At 32.6% G+C, this 23739-nt stretch overlaps 1 protein-coding gene across 1 annotated transcript in view; it reads right to left on the bottom strand.

Moving 5' to 3' along the window:
• LOC130444005 (zinc finger protein 585B) overlaps nucleotides 1–23739 on the bottom strand; it is a 100196-nt gene that overhangs the window by 53338 nt on the left and 23119 nt on the right. Inside the window, exons 2-6 of the mRNA XM_056778959.1 lie at nucleotides 6106–6415; nucleotides 5406–5685; nucleotides 4901–5338; nucleotides 4227–4847; nucleotides 2229–2877 (exon numbers count right to left, since the gene is read on the bottom strand). Of these exons, the coding sequence (XP_056634937.1) occupies nucleotides 2229–2877; nucleotides 4227–4847; nucleotides 4901–5338; nucleotides 5406–5685; nucleotides 6106–6399 (2282 nt within the window). The 5' untranslated portion in view covers nucleotides 6400–6415. The remainder of the gene's footprint in view (nucleotides 1–2228; nucleotides 2878–4226; nucleotides 4848–4900; nucleotides 5339–5405; nucleotides 5686–6105; nucleotides 6416–23739) is intronic.

Genomic DNA, 23739 nt, shown 5'->3' with positions numbered 1-23739 from the left:
GATAAATTTTTATCATGTTCTCAATCTTATTCGAAGATTTGACCAATTTCCGAAAGTAAGTTGACGTTCGGAACATTTCTGAGATGTTTTAGTAATTATTTGAATCCTTGAGAAATTTGAACAATGCATAGACATGGGACATTTTGGAAAGTTTGTACATGTTCTGAATCAACTTGAAACATTTGCGATTTTTCAATTTTTAATATGTAACATTAAAGATATGTTTAAGAAATTTCAATACTTGTTTAATTGTGTTTAATTTTTGAGAATTTATGCACAATTTTGTTCTGCAACTTTCCTCAAATTTCTATCACGTTATGGATCTTTTGAAGAAATTGTATTCTACGATATTTAAGCCATTTTTATAGGCATTTTTGGAAACAATTCATGGAAAGTTTGATAAAGTTTTATCATGTTCTCTTAGTAGAAGATTTGACCAATTTTCAGAAGTAACTTGATGTTCGGAACACTTCTAAGAAGTTTAAGCAATTGTTTGAATATTTAGTAATATTTTGAATCCTTCTCATAAATTTGAACAATACATAGAAAGTGTTGTAGCATTGTGAACAAAATTGGAAAAATTTTAGCAATTTTTCGATAGTTTGGTAAGTGTTTTTGAGATATTCAAACCAATTAAGAATGTTTTCACATTCTGAATCATTTTGTGAGGCTTTTTTGGGACCAGTTTGATAACATTCCAAATCTTTTATGAATTTTACAAAGTTTTATAAATTTTTGAAAAATTCTCCACGTTCATAATTTTTTGAAGAATATGAGCCATTTCCCGTACAATTTTCGACATTCTGGATGTTTCTGGAGAATCCAAGCAGTTTTCTAACGATCTGAATTATTTTGGAGAAAATTCATAGAAAGTCTAATAATGTTATGTATCTTTCTAGGAAATTTCAGAATTTTTAAAAATTTTATCACGTTTAGAAGATTTGTCAGGAATTTGGGTAATTTTCGATAACTTTATGATATTTATTGTTTCAATCGAAATTTTGAGTATTTTTTTCGAAGTTCTCCCAATTTCTCAAGCTTCCAGATATTTTTACGAAATGATGCAGTTTTATAAATTCTGTATACCTGTAGGAACTTTGAGTAATTTAATGATGACTTAGTTACGTTCAAGATCTTTTTGAAAATGATATTTTGTTTAGATTGAAATATAAAAAATTAATGTCAGCATAATGAATATATATGAATAAAAATAGTATTAGAATACTATCAATATGAATATCACAGATACGAGATGTAATGTAGCATAAAATCTGTAATTATAACGATAAAGGGCTTCTCTTGGTTAGAACCGCATTTATCTCAATGGTTTGGATTCCTGTAAAACTAATTTTGCTTTGGTTTGTGTCAGTAAATTTCCCTTTCAGCATATTCTTTATTAATCTGGGGTATAACAGCGAATGTGGATAGACAGAAAAACTTTTAGTGATCAAAAAGTCGTGAACCAAAAGCAACTTGTAGCCAGGCGCCCTGATATAATAGAGGACAAAATTGTTGCTTTACTCCTGAGATTCCTTTCGTTCCAGGATTCCAATCTTCTGTTTTAGCATTTTTTGTGCATTTTCATCTGTTTTAGAAATCGAATAAGCTACCACAATAATCTTAGAGTTACCATATTTCACCATGGGTAGATTCTCTTATTTCGTGAACTTTTTGTCACTTTTGCAAACTTAAAACTTTTTATATATTGTAATTACGAATGGGGAGTAATCAAGTAAAAGACATTAGCTGCTGGTCGTGCTTAAGAAGGTAAAATTTAACCAGATAATTATTTAGTTGGAAGCCCTCAGCTAACGCCGATACATATTTAAAGCAAATATCTATTTTTTGTTTAAAAAGAAGAAGAATGTCGTGAGGTAGGGGTAGAGTCCTATATAGAGGCTGATATAGAAGTTGATATACAAATTATTAAATATACGTGAAAAATTGACATTTTAAAAAATAAAAAAAATCTTCCGCGGTCGGATTTCTTCATATCTAGCCCAAATTTACAGGATCGTCTTCTTTTTGAGTGTCCTTCTCAGTATCAGCATCAAAATCGTCGATCCAAGTGCGCACATTTTCGTCGAAAATAAAGAAACATTTTGCAATGTCAAATTGGATCATGGCAGATGAGAATCCTTCAGGAAAAGTTAAACTGTACTATTCAAAACAATCTAGTACCAAAACAAATCCAAGTAACCGAATTTAAATAAAAAAAAACTATTTACCTAACGTTATGTTCGGGATGATCACTCCGCAGATGCTGTTTCAACAACAGAAAATTTCCAAAACAAGCATCACAATATTGACATTTCTTCTTGAGATTAGTACAATTTTGTTTTTCCAAGCTTTTATATTTGTGTTGCTGCGATTTCCTATGCAATTTGGCCTCGTTGATATCATCGAATTTCAAATTACAAGGTGTACAAATAAAATATTTTTGTTTATGAATAATATGTTTGTGCCGTCTAAGGGACATATTTGACAACAATCCTTCTCCGCATATATCGCATATGTACTCATTTTTGAACTTCTTCACTTCAGTATCGTCGTGTTGGAATTGTTTGCAATGGTTCAACAGTTGCATGTTCAACAGAAATTCCTCATTACAAGTTGGACATTTGGTCGGATTGTATTTCTTGATAACGATAGGTACAGATCTATTTATCGCTGTCATTTCGGCATGTTGTGTTGATATTAAATGTTGGTGCATAGCTTCGGTATCTTCGGCGCGATGTTTACAAATATTACAATGGAAGTAACCCGGTGATGGGTTGTTTTTATGTTCAGAGGAAAGCCAGTGCCGTAACAAGTCTTCCAAAGAGTTACAGAAGAATTTACAAGGACTACATTGGTATGGACTCTCCAACACCACATCTAGAAAACAATAGAACCATAACATGCTAAATATTCAATGGTTGTTTTGTATGATGTTCATACAATAGCATGTACCAAAAACCAGTAGATTTTTGAAAATAAATGAAAAATATATTTTTTTTTTCTAAACATGAGACGAAGAAATGTAATATAACACAGTACGACAACAAACTCACAGATAACATTTCAATAACAAAAGAAATTAGACAGTGTGACGTCTAGGTTCAATGCTTTTCAAAACTCCACGCGATGGGAAGCAGCGAGTTCCGAATTGTATGCTACGTAGATGATGATGTCCTCATACTAGAAGACAAAGTACAACGAATGCTTTTCATATTCCACCAAATGGCAGAACAGTTCAATATGAAGATATCTCTCCTCAGGACATTCAAGACATAGTCAATAAGTGAAGAGGATCAGAAGGTGTACAGCTTTTTGGTCTTAAAGAGAGCTCCAGAGTTTTTGTGAAGCTTCCTTGGCTGAATCAACCACGTGACTATACTAAGACATATCGCTTCCAACTTCAACATCCAACAAGCTATAGATCAGGTTTGTAGTTTTATCTAATAGATGCATCCCTGCGGAACACCCTCTCAAACCTTTCTAAGGTGTCTCCAGTCTCCATCGATAGCCACCTGGGTGGATTGGTCTTTGAGAAAACTATTATGCCAGCCGATAAGTGAGGAAGGCAAACCGTACTATCTTAATTTATTTAGAATGTTGTTGTACTAAACACTGTCAAAAGCCTTCGATATGTCAAGTTAGTGACATAGGCCAGGAGGTCCTCTGTTGATATATGTTTAAGGTAGCCGTATTGATGGTCCCTGATGATGTTAGCAGACTCAATATATCTCAAGATTTGCTGGTTTAATTTGCTGGTTAACGACTTTTTCCATAACCTTGGCAATTGGACTGTAGTTATTAGGAACCGTCTTTTTCCTTTTTTTCTTCAACTTTCAACTGCCTAGGAACTATAACATCAAGCAAAAGTGAAAGTACGCATACAAGCCAACACGGCCGCTATAATCTCCGGAGCTTTGCACGATGCTTTATGGTGCAACAAAATCATGTCCACTTCAAGCAAGGTGTGTATATAAAAAACAACAGAGATGAAAACCTTTAGATCAATAGCCGTAGTAACTCTCTGGGTCAGAAAACGCAGTGGACAGTGGAAGAAACTCGTTGACAGAGTAAGGAAGGATCAGCTGGCGAAAAAAGCATTCAAGGAGCACCGGAAGATCAGCATGCAGACCTCCAAATAGATAAGCCGAATTATAGCATCTGACATCCCAAGATTGAGACTGAAAAAGCTGGAAAAAACAGAGTAAGCTCTAAATTCATAAACAAACCTCTAACGTTCCCGAGTATCATAGCTTTAGCAGCTTCTGCTTCAATATCTTCTTTATTACAGGGATAAACTTCAGATTTCTGATTCTTCTTATATCTTTGTCGTCTCTTTTTGGGTTGGATTTGTTCTTGGTTGCTGAATATATATTCGGGTGGCTTAAGTTTCGTTCTACGAGCTTCCTTTATCAATGCCAATTCATCAGTTTCATCAAACTCTCCGTCTCCGGATGTTCGTTTGAAATGTAGTTCAGATTTGAGATGGCGTTCGTATACTACCTTAGAAGCTAATCTTCTGTTACAAGCGGCACACCAGTACTGCACAGCGCCGCTCGATTTTCTTAAAAGTAAGTTATCGGTAATTTTTTTCGTGAATTTATTCTGGATTTCTCCTGACGGTATCCATTTCCCTTTTGTGTAGTTTTCTTCCGGGGCATCTTCCGTCGGTATAGATTTATGTGAGGCTTGAATCTCCATTTCGACTGTTGCTTTTTGTTTCCATTTTTCTTTGGTATATGAAGTTGAAGGGAATTCCTCGTCGTTTTCATTTCTTGGTTTCCATTTACCTTTCGTATGAGTTGGAGGAGGGTATTCATCTTCTATATCTGATCGAGGCTTCCATTTACCTACAATTTAAAAAAAATATATTGATATTCTCTGAATAGATTTGTAATTTTACCTTTTGTATAATTAACAGGTGGTATATCGTCTTCTATACTTTCACCCGGTTTCCATTTACCTTTACCACCAGTTGTGAATTGTTCTTCATCACCTCTTGGTTTCCATTTTCCTTTAGTGTGAGTTGGAGGTGGAATTTCAGGATCTTGTCTTTTAGAAGCCACCCATTTGCTACCGGTAAAATTTGGTGGAGGAACGTCTAGATCTTCGGTTTTCTTGGAAACCCATTTACTTCCTGTGAATGTTGGAGGTGGTACACTGTAATCATCTTTTTGAGAAAAAGATGGTTTCCATTTACCTTTGGTATAATTCACAGGAGGAGATGTTGATCGTTTTGGTTTCCATTTACCTCCCGTGAAAGAAGGTGGTGGATGATTCCATTCTCTACCTTCATTATTTCGTGTCCATTGAATGGGAGACGAAGGTTTCCACTTCCCTCCTATAATTGATAACAAATGAAGTAATAATAATGAAGTAATAGCTTAAGATAGTTATCAATAACTTACCTGTGTGATTTCTTGGAGGACCATCTTGATCATCAGTACTACTATCATCTTCATCGTAATCGTATTCTTCGGAATCTTCGTCACTTTCTTGGAACACTTCTAATTTTTGAGGTTCTTCTTTTCTCCTTTCCAAATTATCTACAGCTTTTATTAATTTAGATTGATTATCACCGTAGCCAAGCTCCTTCAATTGATGTCCTCCTATCCAGACGTTCTTGCCAGATTTTGATTGTTGTGGTTCCTGTTGATCTTTTACATTACTGGAGCTCGCTTGAATCACCTGATAAAACGTTTATGACAACTGAATATGAAGCTAACAATTCATATTTATTATTAATGGTAGAGAGAAAGACAAGTATCTCTTATTGGAGAAAAATGGAAAAAGTATCCAGCAGTATACGATATATAACAATTCAAAAACCTTCCAGAATGGTATAGACAAAGTATGGTATGGATGTAACCATTGTCAATGCATTGAAAATAGGGTGTATTAGAGAGTATATTATATATGTTCTCACTAATTTAAACCTCGCTTAAAATTCACCATCTATTTGAAAACTAGAATATCAGAATCTATTATAGAAAACTTGGGAATAGTAAAAGGGAACTTAGAGATTAAAAAACTTTAAATGAAAAGTCTTCAAGTTCAAGTTATTTGATAGAAAGAGTTTTGGGGGATAAAATGTATTCCAATACTCACTGCTGTTGTTTTACTCCTGGTTAGAATACCACTAAAAGTTTTTCCTTGTGTAGACTGGCCTTCAGGTTTTTTCGAACTACTTCGTAGTTCCAGTGATGAGAAAAAATCGTCAGCTTTTAAATTAAACGATTCATCTGGAGGTAGGAGTTGACTAGGAAGAGGTGATTTTGGAGATTCGGTTAAATTCTTCGAACATCCTGCTTTTCGGTGGTTGATGTAATTTTCCAAACCTAGTATGGTGATATGACATTTAATACAGAAGTGGGTATCTTCTTCGTACTCCGTTATCATCATTAGTTTAGATTCTATCCTGAAAAACGGGAAACTTTCTGTCAAACTACCAAATTATGTCTATCTATGGAATACACGTTCATATCTTTAGACTTTCAGCTTTGAATGGTCATGTATGTTATGATTATAGCAGCTACCATACGTAAGCAGAATGCTGTAAAACATCATATATCAAAACAATGGTACATTCTAGAAAGAATTTAAATCGCTTGTTAATCCTTAAGGTTTTTTAAAGTTGAAAGTTCTGAAGCGAAGAATTATTTTAGATAAAACAGCACCTACTTTTAGATGTTTACACCAAAATGTTGAAGGAGACTTGGGATTCTGTGGTGGTAAAGATACATCAGTCAATGTTGTTACAAGGTATGAAAGGTCGACCCTACATTCTCTTTATCCTTATCAAAAAATTTGTTTAATAATAGTAACGAAGGGCTACAAAAACTACTGTCGAAGTGGAAGAATTTAGTGATAGGTCATATAAGAATGAAAAATGGATTCATAGCAAATGCTTTCCACATTTTTATAAAGTAAAACGGGTGATTATAGTAACTAGAAAAATTTTCTTTAATTGGAACCAGCTATAGATGTAGCAATAGATCAAATCCTCATTAATCTTAATAAAGATAACATTTCTGATGATAATAATGATTCTTAAATTTTGAGAGAGAAAACGAAGATAGTTATACATAGAAATCGAATGCACACAACATATTAATTATAATCAAGTTGTTAGCTTAGGATTCAGTCCCAATGTCGTTTTAAAGACACTTGTCGATCTAGCGGATGATAAAATTTTCTTAAAAACTGGGGTAATATTATTTTGGTTCTGTTATCTTCTCAATGGATGTAACTTGATATATCAAAAAAGCTTCAACACTTTTCATATCTTGAACTCTTAATTATTAAGTTTCATATTATTATTTATTTATATCAATAATAGTTATTTATATACGAAGATGTATTGTTATCTAGTTAGCCTAGACCAGTTCTAGGCATAAACAAAAAATTGTGTTAACATAGCAACGAACAATAACTTATTAGAAGTGTCAGTGTAAAGTTTGACGTCAAAAAAGTAAACCAGAGCTACACAATAAATTAAAAGAAAAAAGATGTCCACCGAAATTGTGAAAATCGAAAAATTGCAGTATTCAGCCATCATCAAGTACTTGTATTTAAAAGGGTTAAGAGATAAGCAGATTTACGAAGATATTCTTAATACCGTTGGTGATCAATGTCCTTCGTATGCGACAGTGAAAAATTGAATTGCACGCTTTGAAAAGAGGTAAATATTCCATTGAAGATGATGACCGATCAGGAAGGCCAGTTTCTGTGTCAGTCCCCGAAAATATCGATGCAGTTTATCATAGAATCGAATTGGGCTAAAATGGATATCTGAAGCACGGAATATTTGATACGAACGCGTTTGTCAAATAGTTCACGTCAATTTAGACATGAGAAAAATTGCTGCCAAATAGATCCCAAAATGTTTGAATGTTGACCAAAAGCGTACAAGGGTAGAAGCATCGCGTTCTGTGCTCGATTTGAAAACGATGTAGACTTCTTAAACCGAATTGTTACTATGGATGAGACTTGGTTAAATTTCTACGATCCAGAAACAAAGCAAAAATCGGTAGAATGGCGACACTCTACTTCTCCAAAACCTAAGATATTTCGTGTCCAAAAATCTGCTGGAAAAGTTCTTGCTTCACTTTTTTGGGATTGGCATGGAGTAATCATGATTGATTTTTTGTATAAGGGTAGAACAATAACTGGAGATTACTATTAGATATTACTGACCACTCTACGGGAAACAATTAAAGAGAAAAGACGCGGAAAGTTATCCAAAGGTGTTTTGTTTTTGCAAGACAACGCCCCTGCTCACAAATCTCATGTTGTCATCTAAAAAATTCGTGATTTAAGGTTTGAATTACTAGAACACCCCCTTATTCACCAGATTTGGCTCCGTCCGACTATCATCTCTTTCTTCAACTGAAATTCTATAGTAGGCTAAGAATTTTTCAATATGTCCTCGTAACAAGTGTGTAAAGTAGTCTTGTGAATATCACATGAGTCGAAAAAGGCCTTTACACACGAATTACATACAATATTTTTCGAAACTCTCATTAAAATAAAGGTAATTAAATGGTAATTTTCGTCATAAAATATTTTATATATTTATTAATATTTTGAACATTTTAATCAAGATTAGTACAACTTAATAAAACAACAGACGAATTGTTGTTATTAAATTTGTCAACTCTTCTCTTCGGTATGTATAAATACTACCTAAAAATAATTATTAATAGAAATGGAAAAATAAAAAATGGCATCAGCGCGACTTGAACCTGGCACGTCCCGCATGTGAGCTTCTTACTGTAGCCTCTACACTACGGAGACCTTAATAATACGTTTCTTTACCCACTACTGCTTAAAGTATGTTTTTCCATGCAATCGAATGTGTCTATAGTAAGCACTTTATGCACGGTAGTAAAAAAAGATATCTTATTATCAAGATTGTATCAACAATATTATATATAATGTCTTTTTGAGCGATTTCTATTAGCGATATCGACAGAAGACTGATTCCAAAAACTTAAATTATTTATTAAACGCGTGAAAAATTTAGTGGCTGCACTGGATGTTTGAGTTTCCTATGACGAAGCATAGAAAACAGCCATGAGCATTTACATTGGATAGTTATTTGGAGCTTTTCGATTCATTTATATATTTTTATGGCCTTCTTTCTTCATATTCCAATAAATTTTTATAGATTTCAACTTCTTCTATTATTCTGGTCATTCTCTCTATTGTTGATTTAGTGTATCTTGATTAAACTTTTTAATGTCTTCTGTCACTTGGTCTTCCTACCTTATTTTGTGTTGCCCTTTTGGTATACCTTCGATAGTCTCCAATTTTTTAAGTATTCTTCTTCTTCGTGAGACACATAATTTCTGCAGTGAATGTATATTTTTAATATCATTTTGGTATTTGGATTCTTTTCTTTTTTAAATGTATTATATTTCCATTATATCTCATTTCCAGATTGTATGTTTATTCCTAATTTTCTTTTTTCCTTCCCCTATTGTCCTGAGTTTAGCCTTTTCTCTTTTATTTCTTGCTATTAGAGTCAAATATCTGCATACGCCACTAACTGCATTGATATTTGTACAAGACTTGAATGAAAATATTGGATATTGTAAAATGAAGTGTAATACGATTGAAGTATCGCACATCTCATAGCCAAAATGAAATTAGACGAGTTGTAAATGATAAAAAAAGTTGGTTTTCGAATATTTCTTAAATTCATATAAAAATATTCAATTAAATGTTCTTCGGTTCATTTTTATTAACATAAATCAATGCTTAAAACAAACTAACCATTAAGAGAAAAAGTTTCCATTAAAAGATTAAACCAAAAAAAGAAAGATAAAACTTTTCATTAATAACTAGGTGAAAGAATCTTGATCGTATAATTAGCGAAAACCGTTGCACATAATATATCCCATCATTCATCAACTCCACCATGATAAGTACGGTAGTTTTATGGAACTTCTGTTGACTTGATTTTAAAAACGGTGAGGATTGAATTGAAAATAGTGAATCCAAAAGCTACAAAAACCATTTTTGTCTTACGAGTATATCGTCAACAACGTTTTAAAAACGGTAGATGTGTCTGCTGTCGTTGTCAACAAATCTATGGAAATAAATGCATAGACAAGTGAGTGAGCCAGACCACGAAGATAGTGACGGGGCTGTCGTCCGGATAACGGCTTTTACATCGATCCGCAACCACCTCTTCTTTTACACAAAACGTTCGCTATAGACCAGGCCATAGAAGCGTATTCGGTTATATCATACCTTATTTAAAGAACAAAGTAATTATGGAACTCCTTTATGTACTTGACTCGGAATATTTTGAAATTTCAACTTCTCTTCAACTTTTTTAGAGCAGAAAGATTAGCAATGCCACAAAAATTGTGTTTCAAACCTGAGATTTATTTCTAAATATTGTTTAGAACTAGCTTGTTGGATTTGAGACCACAAAATAGCTGATATAATTCCCGTTTAGTGTTGAGAATCTGTAAGACATATTCCTTTGATTTCTCATGTAGCAATAACTTGGAAAAACATATATTACAGACTGTATATCAAATTTTATCTGATATAAAATAATAATCTATAGTACTATCTTCCCTTTCCCATAATTTTCAATATTCTCTTTTTTCTTGCCGTACTCAATCATGATATTTCTTTAAATCATCTACTTATCTATTCCTCTGCTTCTTTTTTATTCCCAATGTCTCCAAGTTAAAATTATTTTGTTGCTCATCTCGCTTTATTGTGTAATGTACTATTTTCATCTCGTTTTTTTACTTTTTCTCTAACATCACTTACTTTTGTTTATTATCCACATGGTGCTTTTTCCATCGATTAATTTGATACTTAGTCGCATTTCAGAGTATCTTAAAAAGTCAGAACACTTCATAAAATTACAGAAAAAAAGCGAAGCAATTGAATTTTCAACGCTCCTGAACACGCTGAAACCATAGGAATGCTTTTGAAAATATTTTCTGTATTCTGTGTAGAAATATGGATTTCTTTAATTTCTTATTTCTTAGACCTTTTGATATATTAATGCATTAAATGTTCTTGATTTTAGGTCTCTTTTGTTTCAAAATTAATTTTTTTAATAATTTTTGATCTTTATCAAAATATGATATTTTGAAAAAAACCCAGAATTATTAAAAAAACTAATTTTGAAACAAAAGAGACCTAAAATCAAAAACATTTAGATGCATTAATATGGATTTCTTGGAGGTATTCTTTGAAACTGGACTGTCAATACTATTTGGAGTATTTCCTGAAAGCTTCTGCAGAAAAAGTGTTTTCAAAAAGACCCATTTAAAGACAGAGGTGCTGAAGATGTTAAAAATGTACGTAGTATTAAATAAAGACAAGTGCTTCCAGAGAAAAGAGTCCATGCAGCAGAAATTATCAGCAAGATTGTGAAAAACAAAGCAAAAACCTCACTGAATGGCTTATTTTACTTTTTAAAACGAACTAGTGACGAAGAAAACTCTACTGCTGCATGTAAATGTTTAAAATTGAACAAAGAATGTCAATACGAGTGTCAAATGTGTCTAGTATCAGAATATCAGAACGAATCCATCATTATCAATTTTATAAATGGATTGGAAGAATACAGAGTGTGCTACAAAAATTGTCTGATAGGTAAAAATAATTAATCATTCCAATCGCTCTTTCGTGGAGTTTTTAAATTTACTAATTATTCTCCAACTGAGTTTCTGGAAACATACATAAAGATGAGCAATGAACTTCATCTTAATATCGTTGTAAAATAAAAGGATAAACACACTGCTGTGCATTTTCAGTACTATTAGCTCAAGATTATCAAATGCCTTTGTTCAACTTTCAAAAATAATAGTTAAATTCTGTAAATAATTCAAGTATCACAAATGTATTTCCAATATTAATGAATGTATTGATTCTAAGATTGATAATCATTTCTCGGTCTAACAGCAACAGTAGAAATGAATGTCGTTCTCATTTTCCACTTGCGAGTTGCATATACTCATATACAACACTTAATTTATTATTTATTACCGTATAAATGCTCGACTGACTACACAGTGACGATTTCTTGTTGCATACGAATTGCTTAAATAAGGGATGTTCATATATACAAGGTGACAGTATAAAAAAAAATTTATTTACTTTTGATATTGAGATACTTACAATGAAAAATCACGATTATAGTTCGTAAGAATTAAGTATCTTTACCGTTTTAGTTTAAAATTTTGTGTAATTTTGTACAAGGATGAAGTCAAGATGGACACATTTGATATGAACACGTGAAAAGAATATCATATGGAAATAAGACAAATAAAAAAACAAAGAACCAATAATAGGAAAAATAAAGATAAAATTGATATGGGTATGTTTACAGAATGAAAAGAGACTTAGAAGAAAAGTTATGGAAGAAGAAGCTGAACAAAAAGTGAAGGATATAGTGCGAAAAGAAACATGAATAAAACGAAAAGATTCGCTTCCTGTAAATGTCTGCGTTATTTTTCGTTTGTTCTTGCGAGTTGGGTTCGTCTTATGGTGGGGTGTGTTGAACGCACGTGCGTCTAGCGCAAACTACATGTGTCGAATAAGATCGTTCACGAGCGCACAAGAAAATTTGATCTGCCGAAGTGAGTCCTAGAGATGTGCAAACATACGAACTTTTGAATAAATATTATCATTAAGACAAAACGAAAAAACATCAGCAACAACTAAGAATTTCCAAAATTGGCAAAAGTTCCATATTAAATGAAATATTGAACAAAAATTATGACTGGAAGGTTCCAGATTCTTCTTCAAAATTTGTTGAAGGTCTTATGTGGCAAGGAATATACCCCTCACCATATTTTCCATAAACAGGTATTTTCCTATATAAAGTACATACACAAAAAATGGATTCGTCTGTAAATTCTACATTAGCCAAATCTTGATCTAGCTGCACGCTGTTTCCTGGTCAGTTGAGCTGCGGCGTCAGTTACTCTGGTTCTATTTCCAGAATTCCTTAAAACATTTCTTCAAGGTTTGTGAAAATACTCTTACATTTTGAGCTTCAGCTAACTCTTTTTTGAGCTTACTGTTGTAAGAACAAAGATTTTACGGAAGCACTTTCAAGTTGAATATCTGTACACGCAAGCCTATATCGTCATATCATCAATTGGTGCTTTGAATAATTGTTCCTACCACTAGCATTCGAAGTTGTCACATATAGTACCAAAAACTACCCATTTCTAATCACATTTTTAATTGCGCTTGACTCAGCAGTCTTAAAACGTTTGGTTTTAATGTTTATATTTTACCTCTTGATGTCATTGATCAATTAACATATGTACCTATCAAAGAATTATTTGGTGGCATTTTTGGAATCAACCCTATTGTGAATTATTGAATTAGTTGATTTCACAATTTTCATTTTACTAGTCTGTATATTATCGATGATATCATTAAAATATATTTTTATTCAGTTTCTTTTAGAATTGATGTGTATCATTGTTTACAATTTAAAGTCAGCTGTCAAACTGATGTCAACAAATCTGCTTCCCACGACCATCTACCACGAAACAGTCTTTCTACGGTTGTAATTTTTTTTGTATGTTTTAGCATACGACGAGTAGCAGGTACTGTCTCAGATTTATGGGGTATGCCGAATAGTTCGCGAACATTGACGTACGTAGATATTCCAATTTATTCAATGTGATTAAGACTATTTCCTTCGAAAAATTTAAGCCAACCAAAAAGCTGTAATATTTTATGTTTACCTAGCAACGATCAAATTTCAGCGATAATACTGCACTAGTGCAAATTATCGATAATTTGCACTAGTGCCAAATTTTCGTCTAGGATTAATAAACATCATTTGGTTTTAATTTTATATTTTAAGAAAAGGAACAATTATTGTTTATTTTAAATTAAATTTTTCTCAGGAAATAGTCTGCCAAAATGCCCTCTCGTGCATGTCAAATTGTCTCATAATTTCCTCTCGTGCGCATTCGCGCACTCGAGAAAATTAAATTATCGAAAATTTGACATGCACTCGGGACATTAATATTGATAATAAAATTTCAAAATACTTCCAATATATTTAATGAATCTAAATAAAATTGAGTACCATCTGTCACTTCTGAAAATGGAAAGTTTTAATAACAAAATTGAGTTTAAATGTTGACTTAAACTTTACATACTTTGATATGACGAGCTCCTTGTTCGTTAATAATATTCTGGGTATAAACTAATTGCTTCAACATTATTTAGATCAGAGGTGTCAAACTCAATTTTGTAGAGGGCCATATATTAAATTTCGAATTCGTAGGTGGGCTAGATTGAAAATAAAAAAAAATGAACTGAATTATTATAACATTTTATTTAAGAAATTATATAAGTTAATAATATACGGTTGTTAAAATTCATATCAAAGTTATAAAAGATAGTAGGTAATTATGTTGAGCTCGAGGATCCAGATACCTGCTCATGGTTTTATGACATGGTCCATTTTTAAATGATTGGATACCAATGATTCCTGATGAATTATACAGTGAAATCCCATAAAATTCCCAGATGTTTTCTGTTTTAATTTAGTTACAACGCCCGAATGTTTGCCAGCCATGGCAGGAGAGCCATCCGTAGTTGTTCTGCTAAGTATATTCCAGTCGATTTCATATATTGATATCAAATGCTCAATTGCAGAATAAATATCATTTGCTGTTATAGTACCTGTCAATGGAACGCACTTTAATAGTTCTTCAGTTATTTCAAAGTTACTGTTAATGCCTCGTATAAAAATAGCAAGTTGAGCTGTATCAACAGTAAATTCCTTAACATCATTTATTCTTGAAGCAACAGTGTTTCTTGAGAGCTAAATATTTTGAATTATTGACTTTTGAGATGGCAACTTTCAACATACAGTCTTTAATAAAATAACCATCAGGTTTTGATCTATTCGCGATTTCTAATGCGATAATAAATTTTGATTTCAGAGCATGTTCGCTTTCTGTATTAGCTTTAGTAAACATCGATTGTTGACCTTGAAGTTTCGATTTTAAAGATGACAATATGTCGATTCTTATTTTTTCAGTGTAACAATCGAATTTTGACTTATGGTGCGGTATCTTCAAATTAAACTCCTTACAAACAGCAACCATTTAGACTGAAAAACTCTGCATTCACTATCAACGTTTTTGTGACATTATACTAAAATCGTAACTCGACACAACAATAATGGATATCGTACGCGCACGACATAAACAAATGCATAATACCTTCACAATCACTACCACTGCACAGTACAAATAAAATCCTTCTCCAGCCGTATCGCTTCGATCACTCGCCTCAACTGACTCATGTCGCGCCGACCCACTCGTTTTATATGGTTAAGGAAGGTTCTAGTCTAAACTCGAAACGCATGAAATATTCTATCGTTCTCGACAAAAATAATAGGATGTTTCCAATTGCTGCTAAGAGATAGCGATACTGTCTTTCTGTCCCGCTTGTCTAGGCACGCGCTGCCCTTGAAATTACTTATAAACATCCGTAGGCTTGAGAGTACGAGTATTTAAAACATCCGTAGAGGACTAGAATGAAGTCTAAAAGCTCTAAAAAACATGATTCCGATCGCGGACCTTATTGATACGGCCCAAGAGCCGGAAGCGGCTCGCGTGCCGTATCTTTGACATGACTGATTTAGGTCTCACTGCCAGTAAAAACTGAAACGGCTGAAAACTCATACCTCAGATAACAACGTTCGTGTTCGCAAGCAAATTCGCCAAGATATATTGACAAAAATTCAAATACATCTGTTCTAATAATTGGTCCTTGATGGAACCAATCCACGCCTTAACTGAGAAAGACATGGGAATTTCCTTCTGCCCCTTTTATACAACGTTGGTCGATGATTGTTAATCAATCCACAAAATTCCAACTTATGGATTTTATCTCCAGGATGTAGTCGTTGAACCATTTGAATATGATATGGGTACATATGATTTTTTTAAGACTCAACTTACTTTTGATTTAGTAACATTGAGCTCTCGACTTACTTGTCAAATGCTTATTGTAGTGTTCATAGTTACAGTGTGTTGTTCTATTCTTCTACTAGGAAAAGGAAAAGTATCATTTTCTCACAAATAATTAAAATATGACCCAAATCTTGAATGACTGTAAGTATTCTCTAGCAGCTGTTTTACCATTACCATTACAGAACCCATAAACAAAAATTATGTCTCAATAACGATGAGACATTTTAAACGAAAAAAAAAAAAAACAAAAGCTTACACAATAATATGTAATGTGGATACACACACAGGAGAAAAATGTATTCTTGTACAAATAAATAACGATAAATAATGACAATTGGTATAAAATATAAAGAAACATCAAACGGTCAACGCCAATCTTGATTTTAAAACTTTTCAGAGGTGCTTGTTATTATAGTGTAGTCACCCTGTATATACCCACTATACAATAATTTATGGTTGAAAAAACTGAAAAATGCGCTTTTACAACTAATCAAACTAAAATTAAAAAATAATTCTTTGCACAAGAATAAACTTACAACATTTTGTATGATCTCAGGGATTATTTTGTTAATTTCTTCAATTGTAGTAAATTGTCTGGTCTATGAAAATATACTTTATTCCTACATTTTAAATAACCCCATAAGAAGTAATCAATAGAAGTCAAATCGGGGGATCTAGCCGGCCATTCGATCATTCCACCTATTGGGAAAACCCTCATTTAAATAATTTCTAACTGTACGTGCAAAATGCGGTGGAGCTCCGTCTTGTTGGTAGTAAATAGATTGATCTATCTCTTTTGGATGATTAATATCAGGAAAAAGTGTATGTAATGTAGTCACTAAGAAGTTAACCAAAAAATCTAGATAAACCTCACTATTAATTATGTCCTCATAGAAATAAGGGCCAATAATTTTATTGTTAATGATACCAGCCCAAACGTTCACTTTTTTAGGATATTAAGTGTGATCCTCACACATCCAGTGAGGATTTTCTCTTCTCCAATATTTGTAGTTATGTTTGATCACCGTTCCGTTTAAATGAAACGTCGCTTCATCAGAAAATATTATTTTGTATCTAAACTGCAAAGCAGCGTTCATTATCAACTCACAGAATTCTTGTCTTCTATCAAAATCATCTTCATTTAACTTCCGAACCAACTGAACTACTTAAAGGTGGATGATTTACTTACATCATTGTCGGTGGCAAGTTCCCGAAGATTTTCCTCAATCTCTAGGAGTATATCACAACCAATCATAATTAAAATTCATTGAGTTTCGGACAAAGTATATTTTAATATACGAGACAATGTAGCTGATTAAAAGTTGGACCGCATTGTATAGATTCATCTGGAACCTCCAAAGAATATATTAATGTCAACGATTGTGTTGATAGCAATAATAATAGCCATCTAAAAAAGTATCTACTCCCACAATTTTTTTGAAAAATACATATTCCCTGCTATAAACTCACTCGTCTACACTCATGTCCACATTCATTGTATTTTACTGCTGTTTCTTCTTAGATGGACAGTTCTTGAAAAGTTTATTTTGTGAGAGTGGTGCTATAAATCTGGGCATTAGCATGGGCGTCGATGTATAGAGAGGATAGTGCCAGGGTTGGTGAATTTATGGTCGACGAAAAAATGACATGAATTGGAGCATTATCGACGTTTCTTGTAGTTTCGGACTATTTCTAGATTTATTTAAATTACTGAGAGACAACTTTCACGGATATAGAAAAAGTATTTTCAGAAAATAAAATAAAACTATGTAAATGATAAGTTTTTCTGATAAAAATAATAATCACATTTCAGAACGACAATCAAGGGTTTGATAGAGTACGTGCACATAAGTTTGAAGTAAATGAAAACTTTTCTTTTTATGAATATTACGAAAAAACGTTATTGTTGGGTAGTGATAGTTTAAACAGTGTGTTCAGTATGATATGATTGTGTTTTTTAAGAAATTTTAGCACCCATGTGTGGTAGTCTAGCTTTTGTATAATGAAATAACAGCGACTGAGTCGTCAGTAACGAAAATGGAACATTAACTCTATCTTAAGCGTCAATTCAGTCAATTTTAAACTGAAAGCACTATTTCCTGTTCGAAATGCTATACATTCTGTTGTTTCCATACATTTTTTATTAGGATTTTCGCCACAAAAACGGTTAAAGTGGAAAGTTTTCGTTTCGATTTTTGAACGCCGACTGACACCAAAATATAATAATCAGCGTGTTTTATTACTCTCTACTGTAATGATATCACAATAAAAATGAAATCCATAAGAAAGTCCTTAAGATAAGTTGAAATATTAACTGAATAATATTTTTTGAGGGTGATAGAAGGATTATATAATCCAATTTTTCGAATCATTTTTATAGTACGATTTTTCTTTAGCCTCAAAATATGTTTCAGTTTCAGCGAAAATCTCTTCATCGTCGTAGAATGTCTGTAATTATCGTATTTAGGTAGAACAGGAAAAATTCTCTGCGGTGAATTCGAAGCCAAATTTATGTAATTTCTCCGTCGTTTTCATTGATTTGTTGCACGTTCCATTGTCGTCTTCAAATGGGGCAGTTTGTCTGTGATTTCGTTCTTCAAAAGCTCCATAACGTTACCTAATAATCGCTGTTCATGGTTATTTCCTCTAACAGACGAATATTATACGATGCGCATCCAAAAATACTGATGCAATAAGCTTGCCAGCTTGTTTTTCCAAGCTTTGAAATTGGTTTATTACGTGCAGTCCACTCGGCTGACTGTCGAATAGACTCTGGTGTGAAATGTACGATTGGACAGCTCCGAACACTACTCAGAATAATCAAATCATTGTTGGTTTTATTTATTCCATAGTGAACTCGCGCGGACCTACTTTGAACAGAGTTTTCTAATACTCAATATTCATTCATGATAGTCCAACACGTTCTTCTGATAGATTTATTCTATCAGCTATCTCAAACAACTTTATTTCACAGTTATCCAAAATTATTTTATCGACTTTTTTATGTTTCTCTCAGTGACAGTCTCTTTGAGACGTTCACTACGTGCGTTATTCTCGGTGCCCATTTTGCATCGTTGAAACTAAGCAAACCACTCCTGAACGGTTTATTTTCTTGGCACAAAGTCCGAATAACGTATCTTTTGAGGTGAGGGCTAACTGAAAGTTATATGAATTTAATATTAGTAGCCCTATCCATGTTTCAGCCTGCGAACTTTTCATCTTACCAAATAATTGATCTTGTTTTAGATTCTATACTAACAATTTTTTCCAATTCACACACCTTTCATATTCCTACTGCCTTTTCATATAATATATATAATGTCGCTGAAGCTAATAAATAAAATGGCATGTCTTACAAGTCGACACGGAGAGCGTTCTTTTCATAGGAAATGAATAACTATTAAACCAGATACGCAAGTGAGTTATTTAATAATTGCACAAATTGATCACTTCTAATTGTGTTTACATGTACTAATTACAACGGTATGTCGAATGAGTTATTACAAATATCGAATCGGAGTTGCAAAAACAATTTTGTAGGGTAGATACGGGCAAGATCTGTTTGTATACAGCTAGTTGACGATTATATCGGTATCAATATTTAGAAAATAGACTAAAGGGTCATTCATACGATAAAAAAAATAAAACTGCGTTAAAAAGTTTCAAAAATTTTTGGAATGTAATCTAAAACACAAAAAAGAGAAGTTTTAGAAATGGTACACATTCATAAATACGAAACAGCTATAAATGATAAAAAAAGATCTAAATAATTTAAGTAAAATTTATAACTCTATTTTGTAAATTCTAATAAAACTACAAATTATTTTACTGATTAAGTACTGCTACATATTTGAGATGTAAGGACTGAGGAAAAATTAATTTTTCTTATTAGAACAAAGTTCTAGTTTGATTTTATTCTTATTTTGATGTTCATGATTTTAGGTGATCTATTGGTTAATATAAATACGCAAATTGTCAGTGTCAATATCATACTTTGATAAAGACTTAAAGAAAAGTCGAGACGTCAAATTTTATCTTCCAAAAATTATTAAGAAAACTAACTTTGAAACAGAAGAGATTTTTTGAGAGGCGCTACTTCATTATCAAGAAAATTTGGATTTTCATCACAAAATTCCAAACGTCTGTCTGAATCATCTCTTGAGAATACATCAACTGCAATTGTACAGAGTTAAACTTTGTATGAGTGTAGTTTTTCTTTTCTTAAAAAATTTACTACTACTACTACTACCACTACTACTATTACTACTACTACTACAAACAACTGACTAATATTATGTAAAGTAAGTGAGTGTTGTCTTCTAATACCACTAAAATATCTTAGTTTATTCCTGGTATTCCAGATTTTGAAGCATACCTCACGTTTCATCAAAATTTGCAGTAAATCTATGCTTCAAACATATGGAGATCTTTCGAAATGTGTTTCGATAACTAAACCACATACTTCTTCATGACTAAGTCTAACCTACCATCCATCATCAGTACTTCTATCCTTTCTCTTTCGGTTAAAGAAAATAAAATAATAAAATTTATGACATTAATTGTGAGACTGATACTAACAAAGAGTTGGTTTTGAATATTTTTCAAAAGTGAACATGAATTTCATGCATTACTTTATCATAACTCGTATATCAAGCCTTCACCTTTCACGTAAACAGATTTTAAACGATGAATGTGACAAATTTAGAAGTATAAGCTAAAAGTTGGTGGCGTCTGATGTAGTACGGACATCGACGTTTACATAGAGCTACGTTAAGAATATCTATTGCCCTGGATATCTTTGTTAAATTTCTTGTTTTCAAGTGTCCGTATTACGAATATATTAGTGAAAGTACTAAATTTGCTTATATTTTTATGATTTTTGCATATATCATATTTCCATCAGTTGTTATCAGTTATTTTTAGGTGCATAGAAACATCATGTGATTCTTTCAGACGCCTTATCCTGCAGAATAGCTGAGATATCAGTTATTTGACGAGTACTTTACGTGAATCTGGATAAATTAACATGTGTTTGTTTCATTTACTAAAATTTGATTGTAATAACTGTATTTATTATTATATATTATGGTTTGAGAGTTTTAATAATTCTCCCCCACTTTCTCCTGTAAGTTTACAATAACGATTTATGTGAAACAGTATATTTTGAATAAAAATAGTAATATGAGAATAACTGCATCAGTAATATGCATAACAGGTTGTTTATTCATATGAAAGATTTCCATAAAAACAAAACGTGAGTTACAGGCCTAGAAATTACACAAAAAGAGAAAAATAAGAAGAGGCATGGTCGGCAGCTATTTTATTATACTCCTAAGAACCAAATATTATTATTCACAGTTGACGTCTACTGTTTTGTCAGCCTCAAAATATGTTAATCATCGAGTTTATGTATGATATTTTTTAAATCAAACTTTTCGAAAATGAATCAATAATTGACGCAGTCAATTCGATTCGTATGGAAAGATTTCTTCAGATTATGTGGATGGAAGCTACTGGGTATTTCAGCTTAGAATCCTGACGTCTCTACCCCTTCAGTAGTGAAGCAGAAGGAACTAAAAGACTTCAACACAACTAAATAATTTGGAATCTCGACAAAATTACAATAAATACACTGGTCGACATTCTTGTAGTGATACAAGAATGAACAGCATATTGTGATAAAATGGACCTATACAAATACGAAAATATGGAAAAAATAATTGTAGCACGTAAGGTTTTTAAGTTACATTTATAGAACCATATTCATTGGTAAAATATTTATTAAGAAAATAATTTCACGTTCTTTAAATCGTATATATTGACAATATTTATAGTTTACATCTAATAAACAAGTCTCACATTTATTGAAAACAAAAACTTTAAGAAAAAATCAGTTTCGTAAACCCTTCCTGAAGTCCCATTAAAATTCCAATCACCTTGAGATCCCCACATACCTGCTACTTATACTTGTTGTAGTTAATTTGGTCTAAAAGCAAGCGAATATTTTCCTAAGTTTCTTTCATCTTCACAGAAACTGGTATAGACGGTTTTAAATTTCCATTTTGTAATAACACTGTATTAAGACGAGTCAAAAATAGGCGCCAATCACTGGGATTGTGCTTAATATCAAGTTCCTTCATTAAACCATCAATATTTGTACACGCATACAACGAATTTTCCATACTGTAGAATGCAGAAACTGTAGCATTTCTTTTTCTAAAGATCGTAATTTTTGTCTCTTTAGCTAACAAGTTCCCTGATGATGAGTTGTCTCTAGTATCTTCTAAAACAATATTTTGCGGATCTAAAGGCGCAATCGGTACTGGTAAATCTTCGGGGAACAGGTCGTATAGCAGATGGCAAATTTGGATACTCGATCTTTCTTGGAATATCCTTCAGTCTTTGTTAGACAAAAATAGCAGTCGTCAAAATGGTTAGTAGTTACCCGCCGTACCATTTGATTTGCAAAAGGCATTCCCATTCATCCACTGCACCAATGACACGCTACAACTAACACAGCCCGCGTGGGGGGTCCACTGCTTATTTTAGTCTTCAATTAAAGTACCAAAATATTTCAAATAGGCTTTTTTCACATTTTCGGAAAATGGCCTGGCTTGCGATTTCACCATAAATTCTCTACAAATATAATAAAATTTCTCAGGAGAAGTTTTGCAACTGCGGCGCGTTTGACTCGACATTTTCGTCTTTATAATCACTTTTTGCACTATGCACGGAGAACCACTTACTATAAAACTCAACAGAAAACTAATTTTTAATGTTATTTTTATGTTTATTATTCTGAATAATTCAGGTGTTTTTTCGGCTATAAAATTACCTACCTGCTAATATAAAGAGGGAAAATTAAACTATTGAAAAGTGGTACGTGTTAGGGCTTAATAAATATTTTCTCTATTATTGGACAGGTATTTCCATTTTAAAAATAAAGATGTCGCCTGTGCTACGAAAATCCTGTCGGCCAGTGTTGGCTGTACAGAAAAACAAAGGAAATACCGTCTGCAGACATTGGGTAATGCAAAGAAGTTCCGGACCAAAAAATAAGTTGTAAAGTCTTTAAGAGACTTTTAGAAAAACGAGCTCACGAAAGTCTCATTTTATTGGATTCTTATATAGCTTCTTATTATTATAATTGAAAGCAAATAACTCGCGAGTTCATTTCGGCATAGTTTGAAGTTAAGATTGGACAAAAAAGGATATTCCACATATATTACGCATGCATAATTGCTCAGTAAATATATGGCAATTGCGTTGTTTTGATAAGTTGATAGCCTTTTTTATCTCTTTAACCTTAAGCCGATATAATCTTCCAGTACCATTTCGTGAAATTTCCCGATGATATTGCTCGTCATCAGTCAGCCGGATACGGCTACTTTTGAATGTACCCGCCCTAATTTTCACGGTAGGAAATAATGATGAGAATCTTCGGACTCAGTGTCTAGCTCTTCTTTCATTTAAGTAAGTATATATTTGTCAAACAGAAAGAAGCGTTCAAAGTGGCTGACATTTAACTGAGAATCTTTCAACGTAGTAGCGAATATAAACTCGTGGCCATAAATAATGCACCACCCTTTATTTCAATATCAGAACCTAAAATGTTAATCTTTTAGGTTTTTTTTTACCCATTTAAACAAAAAATGAATAGAGTCAGTTTAGGCAGAGAACGCGAAGCTGAAAGAATAGCCGAGTTAGTTGGACAGGGACAAAGTTATCGTGAAATGGCAAATCTGTT

Source organism: Diorhabda sublineata, chromosome 1, assembly GCF_026230105.1.
Source record: "Diorhabda sublineata isolate icDioSubl1.1 chromosome 1, icDioSubl1.1, whole genome shotgun sequence".
In the NCBI taxonomy this organism is placed as follows: domain Eukaryota; kingdom Metazoa; phylum Arthropoda; class Insecta; order Coleoptera; family Chrysomelidae; genus Diorhabda; species Diorhabda sublineata.
The sequence above is the reverse complement of the archived record's forward strand: the minus strand, read 5'-3'. Positions and strand labels throughout refer to the sequence as shown.